The sequence below is a fragment of the Serpula lacrymans genome, assembly GCF_000218685.1.
Source record: "Serpula lacrymans var. lacrymans S7.9 unplaced genomic scaffold SERLAscaffold_12, whole genome shotgun sequence".
NCBI classification, from domain to species: domain Eukaryota; kingdom Fungi; phylum Basidiomycota; class Agaricomycetes; order Boletales; family Serpulaceae; genus Serpula; species Serpula lacrymans.
In genome coordinates, this window is record NW_006763301.1 from 1,503,007 (window position 1) to 1,515,894 (window position 12,888).

The 12,888-nt window shown below is 45.7% G+C and overlaps 8 protein-coding genes across 8 annotated transcripts; 2 read left to right on the forward strand and 6 right to left on the reverse strand.

The window, feature by feature from the left end:
• Positions 1-219: 219 nt before the first annotated feature.
• Positions 220-2,126, forward strand: SERLADRAFT_476576 (uncharacterized protein; the record flags this gene model as incomplete). The annotated part of the gene is made up of 2 exons (XM_007322305.1): positions 220-379; positions 450-2,126. The coding sequence occupies 2 exons, from the start codon at positions 374-376 to the stop codon at positions 1,698-1,700; spliced, it is 1,257 nt and encodes a 418-aa protein (XP_007322367.1).
• A 37-nt stretch (positions 2,127-2,163) lies between these two features.
• On the reverse strand, positions 2,164-3,519 carry SERLADRAFT_357946 (uncharacterized protein; the record flags this gene model as incomplete). The annotated part of the gene is made up of 3 exons (XM_007322306.1): positions 2,164-2,761; positions 2,819-3,096; positions 3,154-3,519. The coding sequence occupies 3 exons, from the start codon at positions 3,482-3,484 to the stop codon at positions 2,255-2,257; spliced, it is 1,116 nt and encodes a 371-aa protein (XP_007322368.1).
• A 778-nt stretch (positions 3,520-4,297) lies between these two features.
• Positions 4,298-5,545, forward strand: SERLADRAFT_441764 (uncharacterized protein; the record flags this gene model as incomplete). The annotated part of the gene is made up of 6 exons (XM_007322307.1): positions 4,298-4,791; positions 4,849-4,879; positions 4,934-5,045; positions 5,100-5,143; positions 5,194-5,348; positions 5,407-5,545. The coding sequence occupies 6 exons, from the start codon at positions 4,298-4,300 to the stop codon at positions 5,543-5,545; spliced, it is 975 nt and encodes a 324-aa protein (XP_007322369.1).
• Positions 5,546-5,731: 186 nt separating this feature from the next.
• SERLADRAFT_373211 (uncharacterized protein) lies at positions 5,732-6,004 on the reverse strand (the record flags this gene model as incomplete). Its single annotated transcript, XM_007322308.1, has 1 exon — positions 5,732-6,004. The coding sequence occupies one exon, from the start codon at positions 6,002-6,004 to the stop codon at positions 5,732-5,734; it is 273 nt and encodes a 90-aa protein (XP_007322370.1).
• Positions 6,005-6,107: 103 nt separating this feature from the next.
• Positions 6,108-7,418, reverse strand: SERLADRAFT_476585 (uncharacterized protein; the record flags this gene model as incomplete). Its single annotated transcript, XM_007322309.1, has 6 exons — positions 6,108-6,537; positions 6,593-6,730; positions 6,785-6,851; positions 6,908-7,020; positions 7,072-7,194; positions 7,251-7,418. Coding segments are annotated over 6 exons (966 nt in total), but the record flags the coding sequence as incomplete, so codon positions are not given.
• Positions 7,419-9,196: 1,778 nt separating this feature from the next.
• Positions 9,197-9,489, reverse strand: SERLADRAFT_373212 (uncharacterized protein; the record flags this gene model as incomplete). The annotated part of the gene is made up of 2 exons (XM_007322310.1): positions 9,197-9,373; positions 9,433-9,489. The coding sequence occupies 2 exons, from the start codon at positions 9,487-9,489 to the stop codon at positions 9,197-9,199; spliced, it is 234 nt and encodes a 77-aa protein (XP_007322372.1).
• An 896-nt stretch (positions 9,490-10,385) lies between these two features.
• SERLADRAFT_399218 (uncharacterized protein) lies at positions 10,386-10,930 on the reverse strand (the record flags this gene model as incomplete). The annotated part of the gene is made up of 2 exons (XM_007322311.1): positions 10,386-10,659; positions 10,719-10,930. The coding sequence occupies 2 exons, from the start codon at positions 10,842-10,844 to the stop codon at positions 10,618-10,620; spliced, it is 168 nt and encodes a 55-aa protein (XP_007322373.1).
• A 1,323-nt stretch (positions 10,931-12,253) lies between these two features.
• On the reverse strand, positions 12,254-12,806 carry SERLADRAFT_476589 (uncharacterized protein; the record flags this gene model as incomplete). The annotated part of the gene is made up of 1 exon (XM_007322312.1): positions 12,254-12,806. One exon carries the CDS (start codon positions 12,780-12,782, stop codon positions 12,378-12,380), a length of 405 nt encoding a protein of 134 aa, XP_007322374.1.
• Between the last annotated feature and the right edge of the window lie 82 nt (positions 12,807-12,888).

The following is a 12,888-nucleotide window of genomic DNA, read 5'->3' on the forward strand; positions in this document are numbered from 1 at the left end:
CCTCGTAGTGCTTACCTGCTTACCTATGATGCTTCGTTTTCGGCTCCAATGTTTTCTCGCCAGGCCATTAGCGATTAACAATTTGATGGATCTGACAATGAAGGAGCAGAACAATGGAGAATGAGTGAACAAAGGAGGTTATACACAATCGCCACACGCTCAATGCACGTGATAACAACTATATAAGAAACAGGAGAACTGTCCCAGGGAATCATTCGCAGTGGCGTAATACTTCATACCGTTTTCTAAATCACCCTATTTTCACCAGGAAACAACGATTACCTCAAAGACAGTCGGGTAACGTCCATATCAGCAGGATTTAGACTTCACAGTGTATTAGTTTGCGCGTCGTTCGCATAGATTTAGACTTACCATGGAGGTTAGTCCTGGCCCCAGATTCTTTGATTCTGAGCTTAACGTCAAAGCAATTTGGTCTCTTTCAATGTCAGAAGGAATGTATAATGTCAGTCGACCCGCATCAGCATCAGCGATCATCCGCACTTACGCGCGTCTCCATTCGATCTCTTCCCTTCGAAGTACTTCTCGCGATATTCAAGATCGTTTATGCAGATTCTGCGTCCACGTTCAACGGAGTGGAAACCTGTTTGCGCGATAGATATGTTGCTCCTGGCGAACCCCAGGCCGACTCGCCCCCCAGTGACGGTTCCATCCCTATCCCATTAGTCGATCCCCGGGCCGGCGATCCCATCATTGATCCTCTGTCTCATACAAACTTCCCCTATTCTGTTGCATCTGTATGCACTCAGTGGCGTGACATCGTGTTGACAGAGCCCATCTTTTGGGCTTCTCCCATTATCACTGTCGGTGCTTGCAGGCCCTTATTCGAACCTACGTCGCAATCTCACTTCGAGTTATCACGCGATTATTTTCTTGATATCAAGATCGTGTGTAGGGAAGAGTTGTCCGCGTCTCAACCTTCTTCGGAGCAGGCTGATGTAATGGCTTTATTGCCTTATATTTACAAAGTCTTTCACCGATGCAACAGTATATCGTTCCATCTCAACAGAAGCTCTTCTCTCCCCTCACTCGCCCGTCATTTCGGCACCGTCATGTGGAACCTTGAACATGTAGAGCTCAGATGCAAAATTGATGACGGTCGTAACACGCTGCCTGCTCCCTGTCACTGTCACGCGAAGAAAGGATTTTCTTGTACATGGTCACTAGTCGTTGATGGTCATAATCTTAAAGATCTTATCAAGTATCCTGGGGAGCGCCGTGGGCTGCGTCGTTTGGGCCTCCTGTCCGACATCGTTATATCAGGTTATTCCGCGTCCGCAAGTGAGCCGGACCCATTATCCCTATATGATATGCTCAAAGCCCTAGAAGATGTGGGTATTATGCGTCTTACTTTGCAGAACATCGATCTAGACCTGGCAGTACCTGCCACTGTTTCCAAACCCAATGTCCGCTTGTTGGGCATGCGCGCGGTGTCCTTTGAAGATCTCAGTGGTGATCTTATTGATGCGGCCTTCGGGTTTGCTCTGGATCTTGTCGCAAACACAAGAATAACTCGATGCTCCCTCCCCAGAAGCAAGATAAGAACGCGTCATCTCACACTCGAGGCTATCAACAAGGAAGAAAACCTTCACTCTTTTCTTCTCAGCCGCTGGAGAGGTCGCGCGCTGTCAGTCAAAGATTGTCCACAGTTCAATGACACTCCTTCGGGAACTGTCACATAAAGGGAGGGATGGTCAGTGGATATGTCCGGCCATGGACGCCCTCGATATCAGCGGCTGTCGTGACTTTTCGGTGCTTGCTCTCAGAGAGTTGTTAGAGGCACGTATTCAAGCTGCACCTGAGTTTGAAATGCCATGGATGGCGATATTGCATGGGACTGTGTGCCGTTGTCGGGATGTGTCGGTCAAAGCTGGACCTTTCCTTGATGAAGAAAACAGGAAATGGTTTGAGGCGACGATTCAAAAATTTACGTGGTGTGACTGAAGCGGGGCCCCTGAGGTATATATATAGGCAAACGGTCGTGTGCGAGAGATCAGTGTTGTAAGTAGTAGGAATTCGGTACTCTTCATCTTTTGAACGCTCAATTGTACGCTGGCAGAATGTAATTCAAACGGAATTTTCGTAATATAACCACCACATCTTAGCCTTCCGAATCGTCCTAAGACAACCACATATTGCGCGAAGTGACTGACTGCAATTGAATTGAACATCACTCAGTGGTAGACTTATGAAAAATGAGACATAGTGCCACTTCAGGGGAGTTTTCACCCTGAGGCTACAAAGTTTGATGCAGCCATTTTAAAATTACCTGTTCTGCGATCTCTAGCCCGTTTTTCTCCATGAACATCATGTGCGCATTCCCGTAAATTCCTACATCTTCAAGCTGGAGATGTTCAGCATGTACGCCAGCCTCGGTCAAAAACTGAACAGTACAGTTATCATAAACCGCATGGTAGCTCGCCTGGGACGTCACGACCAAAACAGGCACATTAGCCAGGCCAGGCAGTTGCCTTGCAGGCGGCGATTGTTGGTAACAAGTAAAGTTAGTGGTTGAGCTCACAGGTACTGGATGGAGGTCGTCAGGAGAGGAAATTGGGGGGGAAAAGTTCAGAGGAATTTCAGACACTCCATATGGCCGTGCAGCATCAGTCGAAAATACAGCGTTCTGGAACGGAGGTCCGATTGGTTCCAATGCCACAATGGCTTTCACCTGTGACGGATGTGCATCTGCTAAGGGCCACCCGTACTGCCCCGATTGTGAGTGGGTCAGCAGTATCACAGGCTGAATGCGTTTAGCATGTCAATGAAAGTGATCCATATGACATTCGTGAAAACCCACTCCTATTTCATCGAGAAGGGTCGAACCAGCTGCCTGAACTAATTGAGAACTTTCGACTTCTGAAGCCAGACTCTGCATCATAGACATGTAGAAGGCATCAAAGGTTTCATCTCCAACGCTGCCATTTCCCGGCCATTGGGTGTGTAACGAGGCCTGTGGCCATAAATCAAATCTTTGGACAGCGGTAAAATGAGATTCGACGGTGTAGGTGTCGAAATTGGTTAAATTTCCGTCGACGTTCTCTTGCCATGCAGATCGTCCGCGCGCGGGTTGATCTACTAGATAGACCTGCAGTATATCAGGTCAGAAAATAAAGACATACATTTTGAGCTGACGATAACTTTCCTCATACCCTTGACTCATGAAGTAATCTGCCCAACCCAATCGACCGTCAGGAGTATTGAGAAAGTTGGTACCCGTCATGCCATCGCCGTGGATGACGAGGATTGGATATTCCTGTGTTACTGTTGCAGGAACGAGATGCTCAACGTACATTTGGGCATGAGCGATGTCTGAACTTCCTTGCTTGACATAAGATCCACCGGCATAGAAATAATCTCGAGTATGCAGTGTTCCATCTGGCTTTCTGGGCCTGTTCTTCGACGCCTGTGCACTTAACGCGAATCCTACAAGTAAACAATGCAACAGCTTGAACTGGAAAATCATGGCAAAGTTGGGGCGTGAGTATGAAAGTGAGTACCAAGTTGCATTCGGTGGTATGTTGCCTATTTATCAGTCGAGAAGTCGAGGTCGCATGACTGAGTGGTTCTAAAGTTGAAAAGCATTTGTCGGGTCAACCCCAATTACGTTACAAGAGATAGTCTCGTGACCAGAAGCATCTTTAATCAAGACCTCCGAGTCCATCATGATATTCAACGTTGATGAACATTCAATGAAATCCAACAAATTTTAGTGCCCAAATGTCCTACACTCTTCCACTCATGGTCGCAAGCGCCCTCAGAACACGGAAACCGAGAACATCTAGGCAGGATTGGCTGAATTTGACTGATCAACCTGCACGTAAATAACACCGCTTTTCTGCCGCGAAAGTATCGACGGTGGACGATCCACAAACCTTTTCGTATGGGCCAGGCGCTCTTTATCTGGAAACCACCGCATGAAGTCCGCAGGCCATTCCAATCTCAGAAGTAGGCATTCCTGGCTGGTACTACAATATTCGAGCCTTCTGGTCTGGACGCAGTGTCAACAGCTATTGTAATCCCCAATATACTCGGAACTTATTACTTCGTCAATTGTCACTTGCCATCCGAAGGATCCGGATCGAGAATGGGGCACCCTAGAACTCATTTAGTACGTATTTAAGCTTGGGATGGGGATATAAGAGCGAGACTCTGCTATAGTTTTCCAGCAGCCTCTGAGACCCCCCCCCCCTTTCCCATCGACACTGGGCTAACAAAGCGTTAACTGCCACCCCATCGACCCCGTCTAATTCCATCTGTGGCTTTATAGTTTTCCAGAATGGCTGTTGAGACTTCATCCTCAGAATCCGTGCATCAAAATACAGAATCCCTTGTCGTACCACCCCAGTCCTCTACCATTATAAACAACGCCGAAGGCACCCATGCGAGGGTCGCCGATCGTCGACCTTGGTGTATCAAGATCAATCCAGACCACATCTATCGGATAATTGATCCCAACAAAGTCATAAGATCTAGCCATCCATTGCCCCCGCCTTTTGTCAACATCGACGGCGTCGACAACGTCCGCACAATAGGTCATTTTCACCGGTCTCCCTCTGTCAAGATCAATACAAACCTCATATATCGGTCTGCAGACCCCAAGGGTATCACAGAGGAAGGAAAAACACAGTTATTGAGACATGGTATCAAAACCGTCGTTGACTTACGCTTAGAGCATGAGTACGACTCTATCCCTGGCTTACCGGGTGTCGAATGGCTATCGGTTCCTTCAGAGATACAAGTGGCGGCAACTACTGCGCAGGTAACTGAAATGTGAGTTTGTTGGCACGTTTCTGTAGAGATATACAAACGACGATTTGCTCGCCTTAGGCTCGAGAACTTCCAAAATACTACAGTGGAGGTCAGTTCTGTTTCGTTGGCAGGAAGTAAGCGTACTAAAAGATAGGTACTATAGGCATTCATAGTAGTCTATGCCGGGGTGCTGGAGTCATCAGGAAAAGTCTTCGAACTTTTCTTCACTCATCTCAGGGACGAACCGAATGTACCAATTCTCGTCCATTGCTCTGGTTAGTCATCTCTTTACGATACATGGCACTTATCAAAATCAACTTCGAATTCAGCCGGGAAAGATAGGACGGGGTTAGCGATAGCTCTACTTCTAAAGGTACGACAACCTCTGTTACTTAAGGATAAGTTTACATTCCCAAATTTTAGATCCTCGGAGTCGATGATTATGATATCATTTATGATTATGCTCTATCAAGCGTTGGCCTAGGCACTGCAATGCCGGGCCTCATAACTAGCTTTGGTAATAATAACGAGGCATATCGGAAAAACCCCATGGGGTTGTTGAACTTCCTCGGCACAAGGTGAGTTAACTGCAACTTTGGGGGTTATTTTGGTTTCCATGCTCATTATCTGCTCCAGCCCCGACGCAATGATTATGGCGCTGCACCATATGTTGAAAACTTATGGTGGGGCGGAGAAATATTTGACAACACATACAAGTTTACGAAGCTCAGATATAGAGAAAATTCGCAAGAACTTGCTTTTGACAGAAGGGTAGTGGTCAGTGACACGAATTAGTTACCCGGTCCCTGACGCACAGCTATTAAAATAACTTGTATCATAAGAACAGACAACTTGTACAAGATAAGGGGAATCAAGTTGGATATAAATTGCACTACACACTGTAAACAGACATTCACCAAATGTTTAACTCTACAGGTTTCCAGTCCTAGGAATGGTGTCGCTATACCGAAGAGGCTTCAAAAGCAGGCTCGGGTTCCGCTATGAGTCCCGCGGACAAGACATTGTTGTCCTTATGATGAGGCGATTTAAGAGAGATACTTGGGGAGTCTGCCTCTTGAGCGCTTCCTGAGTTATTCATGTGACTATGATCCTGCTCGTCGAAAGATAGAATCTGAGGAAGTGATTTGATTTGATTGGCAGATACGATAGGATTGGACGGTTGGGTGTGAGACATGAAGCGCAGAGAACCGAACGATGACCAGGGGTTGCGCATGGCGTGATTACGGACCCTTGGTTTATCGCTACAATGAATACATCCAATAAAGTCAACCAACAGAAAGGTGTTGAATTAACAATGCATCACGAACCTGGCTACCAAAACATCTGGATTTGGAGTCGATGGGCAGTACCCGAAGGGTTTTAAAGCAGTATAAAAGATACGACGGTAATATTGTGAGCATTCCCCTGTCAACCCAAAAAAAGCGAAAAATAATATGGCATAGACGACGACCATCCAACGGTCCCACTGAAATGCTATCGCGTTCTGCAGGTTGAATGTCCAGACGGATATAGGAATCCGTATGACAGAGGTAAAATCGGCATGTATAACGCCCCAGTTGAACGGATACATTGGACCACCAGATGCATCATTTACTAACGAGAAAATGACTGAAGGTAGTATTATGACAACTTGAGCGGCTGCAAGAATTGTCAGGCGCCAGTACTTTCCAGATTTAAGGTCCTTATTGCTTTTCATGATTTCTTTCATATGGGATTTGCGACGGATTGTAATGAAAATCGTGAGAGCTGCAGAAGGTGGTCAGCATTAAGCAACAGTTAACATCAGATAAAAATCACTGACCAGAATAAACTGCGCTGACTAGACCAAAGATGGGCGGCCACATTATGACAAGTGGGAAAGCAGGTGGTGTCCTTACGGCCGCCGGGTAACAGCCCACTTGCTCTATCAAGATAAAATTATTGGCCTGGACGACATAATCTACAGTAGAGCAGTCAAAATACGGCTGCTGATAGGAAAAGACACCAAACTTACATAAGGGCAGCAGCAGCAAGGGAATGCCAACGCCAATGAAAAGATCGACGAACATATCATGTCTGATCTGAAAATTATCATGTCATGAACTGGATCACGCTGAAAGTAGCTTGTCATCTGTACCTCATCCCGGCTCTGCTTAACGGCCTTCATAGTCGTGATACGATAAAGTCGTCGAGCTATGCACAACGGAGCAAGCTGTACACCGTATTTGGAAGCAACTGCCACATAAGAAGCTTTAAACAACTTTAGGGCGTATTTTCACGTAAAAGTCTTGGACAACTCACATAAATCACACCAGCCCGGGGCCAAGTCGATGGTGTTGTTGCTCCATATGATCGAATTGATAGAGGAATTGAGCATAGACAAGCTAACCCAGACGATGAACAAGCAAGTACCAGTCCTTTCGGCTATGATGGAAATACGTGATGCGAATGTATAGGTCAGATACTGAACCAAAACATACCTCGGAGATGTAATGGCAATTGAAAGACGATCAACACGACACCGAGGAGCGTAAATGCAGAGTATACGTGATTCGAAGCTTGACTGGGGTTTGCCATCTCTGGGGCAGTATCAAGGTCGGGTTGGGGCTACTGCTTAAAGTCGACCAGGCTTGTCTTCCACGGTGAAAATAGTTTGTCATTTTCATGAAAGCATCAGCATTTTATACATTAACAAAACCACGAAGACGGAAAAAGTTAGACCCTTCGGATTCCAAAATTTCAGTCGGAAGCAGTAGCATAGCTATGTGCTGTACATCGGCCCTGAAGCCAATGTCCCGAAAGTCTTTGGTTTTGAAGACACTACTCTGGATCAATGACGCACGCCATAAAAAAACTTGACAGAAGTGAAGATGCGGCCCTAGTCTAATCTCTTCTCGTCGTAGTTTTCAATCCTTCACTGCTCACCTTCATAACCGCAGTAGTAGCCGAAACCACTGGTATTTCATGGTGTCTTTGCTAAACTGCCATGTCTGAAGACGATTGATTTATGTAGGGAGATTTGACAGAGGACTTGTTGCGAGGATATCAACAGTCAAATAACTAGGGGTGGGATGATCAGTCATTTCATATTAGCGTCTGAACAGATTGACGACACAGACTTGAAAATTATGAACAAACGCCATCATTCCTTCGCACTTTACCGCCAGCCGATCTGAGCCCTATATGTCAGTCAACATTCAACGCTCAGCGTCCACTACACTTAAAATACAAATCTTCTTACGACATGACCAAATGGCAGGATGCATGTTGCGGAAACTCTAACCCCGACTACGCACATTCCCTATGTCCGATGCACAAAGTCAGTAATACACCCACGAGTTGACAAGAGAATGTACCAATGCGTGACTCTCAGCCGAGAAAGAAGATAAGTGCGTAGCCAACGATTTCAGACTGGGGGTGTATATTTTGACACATATACAACTGCCCTGACAAAGAGCAAAGTATCCATTGCGGCGAGCACTGATTAGAAAATCGCGGTAAGATCGTAAGACAAGGAGGGCCTGGTTCTCTGGTTTACAGCTCATGTGCTCATCCTGTACCACCGACTGACAAGTCAAATGACATCCAGTATGATCGAATAGCCACCGACCCTATCACGGCGATCTCCAGGATGGAAAACTTGCACGGAACGTGCGACACAGCACTCACCTCCTGTAAAAAAAGCTTGCATAGCATACCAGTGCACTGCCCATATTACCTGAACATTAGTTTTTCAATAGAAAGAGATCCCAGGGCGATCAATGCATTTGGCGTCGAATTATCGAGGTAGAGAGAGGAGTGGGAGGAACTTCAGTAGATGATATGGGACAAACTCGACGAAGAGCCTGAGAGGGCGATTGGCTGTCCTAAAGGAATTCATAAGGAGGCATTGAAACGGTGTCCTCCTCAAACCTGTGTGTGTGAAATGAGATGTCAACAACAAAAGACCACATGATATATATACAAGTACTTACGAGTATTGAGTACCGCTTTCAAGTTTTGTACCCGGGGTCTAATGACCCGCATCGTGCACAGTTTACAGCATGACTGGCAAGACCGGAGTTTTTGACGCCTTCAACGCATTTACTTGAAAACTCATGAAGAAAACTAGGCGCAGAGCCCATCAATGTTCAACGTTCAAGAACAGAATGAAAGGTCATCAGCCATACTTATTGAATCTTTAGAAAAAGCAATATGGTTAATTATTGTCGAACCTCCATTTGTGTCTATACAGCAGTGAATCATCGAAACACATGAGATAACATAAGAATGAACACTTTTATACAGACAGATTTTCCGACAGATTTTCCAGGTGTACTTAGGACCTGTTTTTGATTATGCTATTCAGTTAAATGCTCTCAAAGGAAAATATTCAAAACCTTATCTTTGAATACACACACTAAAGAAAGATTGTGAAAGAATTGTTTTAATTTATGTTGACAAATACTTTCATTTCCACCTGCAATAACCTCTCCGATATCTCTGTGTTCTCTTTCCTGAGCTGTTCAATGTTCTCCTCCAGAGTTACCACGCGTTTCAACACGTCTGGATCCGAAGCTGACAAAGGTTCATATGAGGATTTGCGATCTTTGCGAAAGCCCTCCTTCCCTAGTCATAGCTTGAGCTTTATGATGCTTCAGGGAATTACGATGAAAGGTTTACCTGGGACTTTGCATTTGACCTTGTGGTTAGCACACCACTCACACGCCCTTCGTTCATTGGGACTACGAGTGGTCCAAGCACCAGATGGCCACTCACATTGTAAGTCCCTTGAAGAGCAATTCACACAGACCTAATCATTCCATAAGTGTAGTTACAACTGAAGAATAAAGATGGGACACTCACCAATGTTTCTTTCCTGATCTTCTTCGTTTCAGGATCTTTGTCACTCAAGGCTCCCTCAATTATAAGGCCTGGAGTTTTGGATTGGATTGCCGTTTTGGATCTTCTGCGCTTTCGCTGACGAGGGGATGCTGATGAGAAGTGGAGCGGTGGAAGTGCGATCTGCTGGCTTCAGTGAAGGGGGTTTTCCCCTGGTATTTGAGGACAAGTTGGGCACAGGTGTCGGGGGTGCGTGCTTGGCCAATAAACCTACAACCATGAGTAAATAAATTTTGACAATTATGTGGACTAACTTTGAGGTGGATTAAGCCACCAAAGATTGTGCCCCCAAGTCCTCCTCATCAGTTTCAGCATTGTTGTATCCTTCATCATTTTTGATGTTCTCATCGTTAGGCCCAATATATCACCTACTTCGAAATCATCTGGGCTGACAGCATGCGAAAATATTATGCGCCTCAGACTCAAGATCGTCCTTGGGATCCTTGAATGTTCCTCTGATACAATGATGGTATCTATATCAAGCTGCTAAAGCATTAGAAGGATAACGCTCGGAGCCGGATGGTACTGACCCATTCATCTTGCAGGCCATGTAACAACCAGCGCTGCAAATGTGGCCTAGGTGCTGTAAATTTATTCGCAGCAGATACTATGCTCTTTGCATCAAATTTCAAGCTTGTTACTAGGCTATTGAACACTCATGTTTGCCATGTACGCTGAGTTTGAACTTGGAATTGACCAGATACAATGGTTCCGAGTCATCCACCACAGCCTATAGTACGATAATACTACCAACCCGAGCCTTAATGACACAAGTCTTCGAAGGAATTTTCAAGTCCATGCCAACGCAATTCACTGTATCCGCTCCCTCATGTCCATAGGAAAGGTCAATTACATAACTTGAAATAGGACCGAAGTTCGACTAATACATTTTGCCTACGTACTAGCAAGTGTTCTACAGTGCATGTTTTTCGCGCGTGGATCAAATCTATGAGCTTCTCATCCAGTTTAGTGTCCACCTCTCGTCACAGTACTCTGAGCATGAATTCCGTGCGTTGACCATACCTTCATCTTGTCCCCCGCACACTGACCCCCACAGCTGGTAACAGCACGGAGTTTTTGGTTATCCATTCTGATTCGGGATCAGCGAGCTGAGTGAACAGCCTATCATCACTTGGTGGTGCCTCGTTTTTTCTGCCACATACTACGCTCCTCAGCCTACGACCCCGTGGCATTGTACCATAACGCCTCTGAGTTTGGTAGATTGGCCGATCCAACTTATGTTGCAATGCAAGTGCCAGCATCCTTTGCCAACGACATTATGATAAGGCGGTACGTACGACACACTCTTTCAAGCAATGTCACTCCAATCTGAATCTTCAATGGTACTGATTTTGCATGTTGGGTCATAACAGAGCCTTTGGTGTGGCAGGTTACACAGTCCTCGTGTGGGACTTTGCCCTCACTCTGTGCAGGGAGGTGAGTATATGCTCTAAGGTAATTGCACTCAATGCCGTACTCTGACTGTCCTTGCAATGTGCCTACTGTTTAGATCCGTTATGTGTGGTGCTCGAAATTGTCAGCCGTCAACCTAGTTTTCCTCGCCAACAGGTATACGAACATTGTTTGCCAAACATTATTTATTGCGCAAGAATCGGCTATCATCAGAGCGCCGTCTTATCAGGTTGGTACACTCAGATTGAGCGGACAGATGGATAGCTTATACTGTTTTACCCATTTTATTGTTGGTTTATATTGACTCCTTCATTTGCACAGTTTTGCGTAAACTTCAAGTCATTCTTGGCTTCGTTTTTAATCATATCCACTGAATCGATTCACAGTAAGTCTGTACACAATTTTCAACTCGTTCACATCTTGTATACAAAATCCTTCCCCTTAAGTCTTGGTTCTTATGCGAGCGTGGGCTTTTTGGGGATGTGAACGAAGCAAAGCAGTTATCATGGCCACGGTATACGTGGCATATCTCCTTTGCGTCATTGGGCTCACAGCGTGGTGCATGAAGGATCCACAGTGTGAGTACATTGATTTCCTATGTTCCAAGCTGAGTAACACTAGCTGACGCGAAATCGTGCAGCATTGATACACCATTACATGGAAACTATAGGCACGTGTGTTTATGTAGCTGCCCGTATGTCGCTTCTATGCCTTCAACAAACATTTACCGATACCTTGATTGACACTGATTACTGCGGTCATAAAGCATACTCGGTAAGTTAGACGTGGTTGTTACTCCACAACGATAGCTGAAACTGTTTGCTATACCAGTGGTCTTTCGGGGTTATAAGGTTGGTTGCCTATACATGATAATACACCAGGTACTGAGTAGTCTACTCAGCATCGTTCTGGACTTGTGCATCTTTCTCGTCACCATGAAAAGTCTTAGATTTTATTCCGAAAGCCATCCAGAGTCATATCCAACCCCGTTGCTTCGTTTACTTTATCGAGACGGTGAGTCCGTTCCCGTACTGGCAAGCCAACAATTAACAGTAGGGTCGCGACATAATAGCTATCACATTCTTTTCGGTACGCACTTTCTCTGCCTTTTGCCTCCAGAAATTCAAGCTTACAATCTCGTCCACCACTCTGCGGGGTGTTAGGTCAGTATATTTAGTAGTGCGTTTGTTATTTTTGCGTGGTGAGTGTTAATTTTCTCGTGTGTGCTATATTGTTCACTAAAGTGCTATATAGGACGGTATATCAAGACGTAAGGTTACATCTTTCACTTCCTTCACACACTCATGTCATCATCAACTCCACCCTAGAGCCCCAAGAACATCATCTCCATAACGTACGTTCCCTGGCACCCGCATACCATATGCCTGCCAACTCTGCACTGACCGCTCCCTCTTACAACTTAGATTCACTATCCCGCTTCTTAACGTCATTGGCCAGCGCCTTATTTTAAACTTGCGCTCGACAGTGGCACATTCGCATCGGCATGCAATGGATACTGAGTTGCTGAACCAAGAAATGAGCCGACAGATCCGGGCTATTGTGGGCGTTGGGACGGACATTGTGTTGAGCGAACGTGAATGCAGTTGTCCGCTTGGATGTGAGTGTGTTTGCGAGGACTTGGGGGTTAGCACGGCGCCTTGGTGTTGTGAGCATAAACAAGAGCGGGTGCAGGAAATAGAGATAGAGATGGGAGGCATGGTTGCAATCGAAGGGGTTGCGTGTGGGGACCTGGGGATTTGAGTGAGAAGCTGTCGAGAGTGTGTAGATGTAGGACATCATTGTAAATATGTTATAAATTGGCCG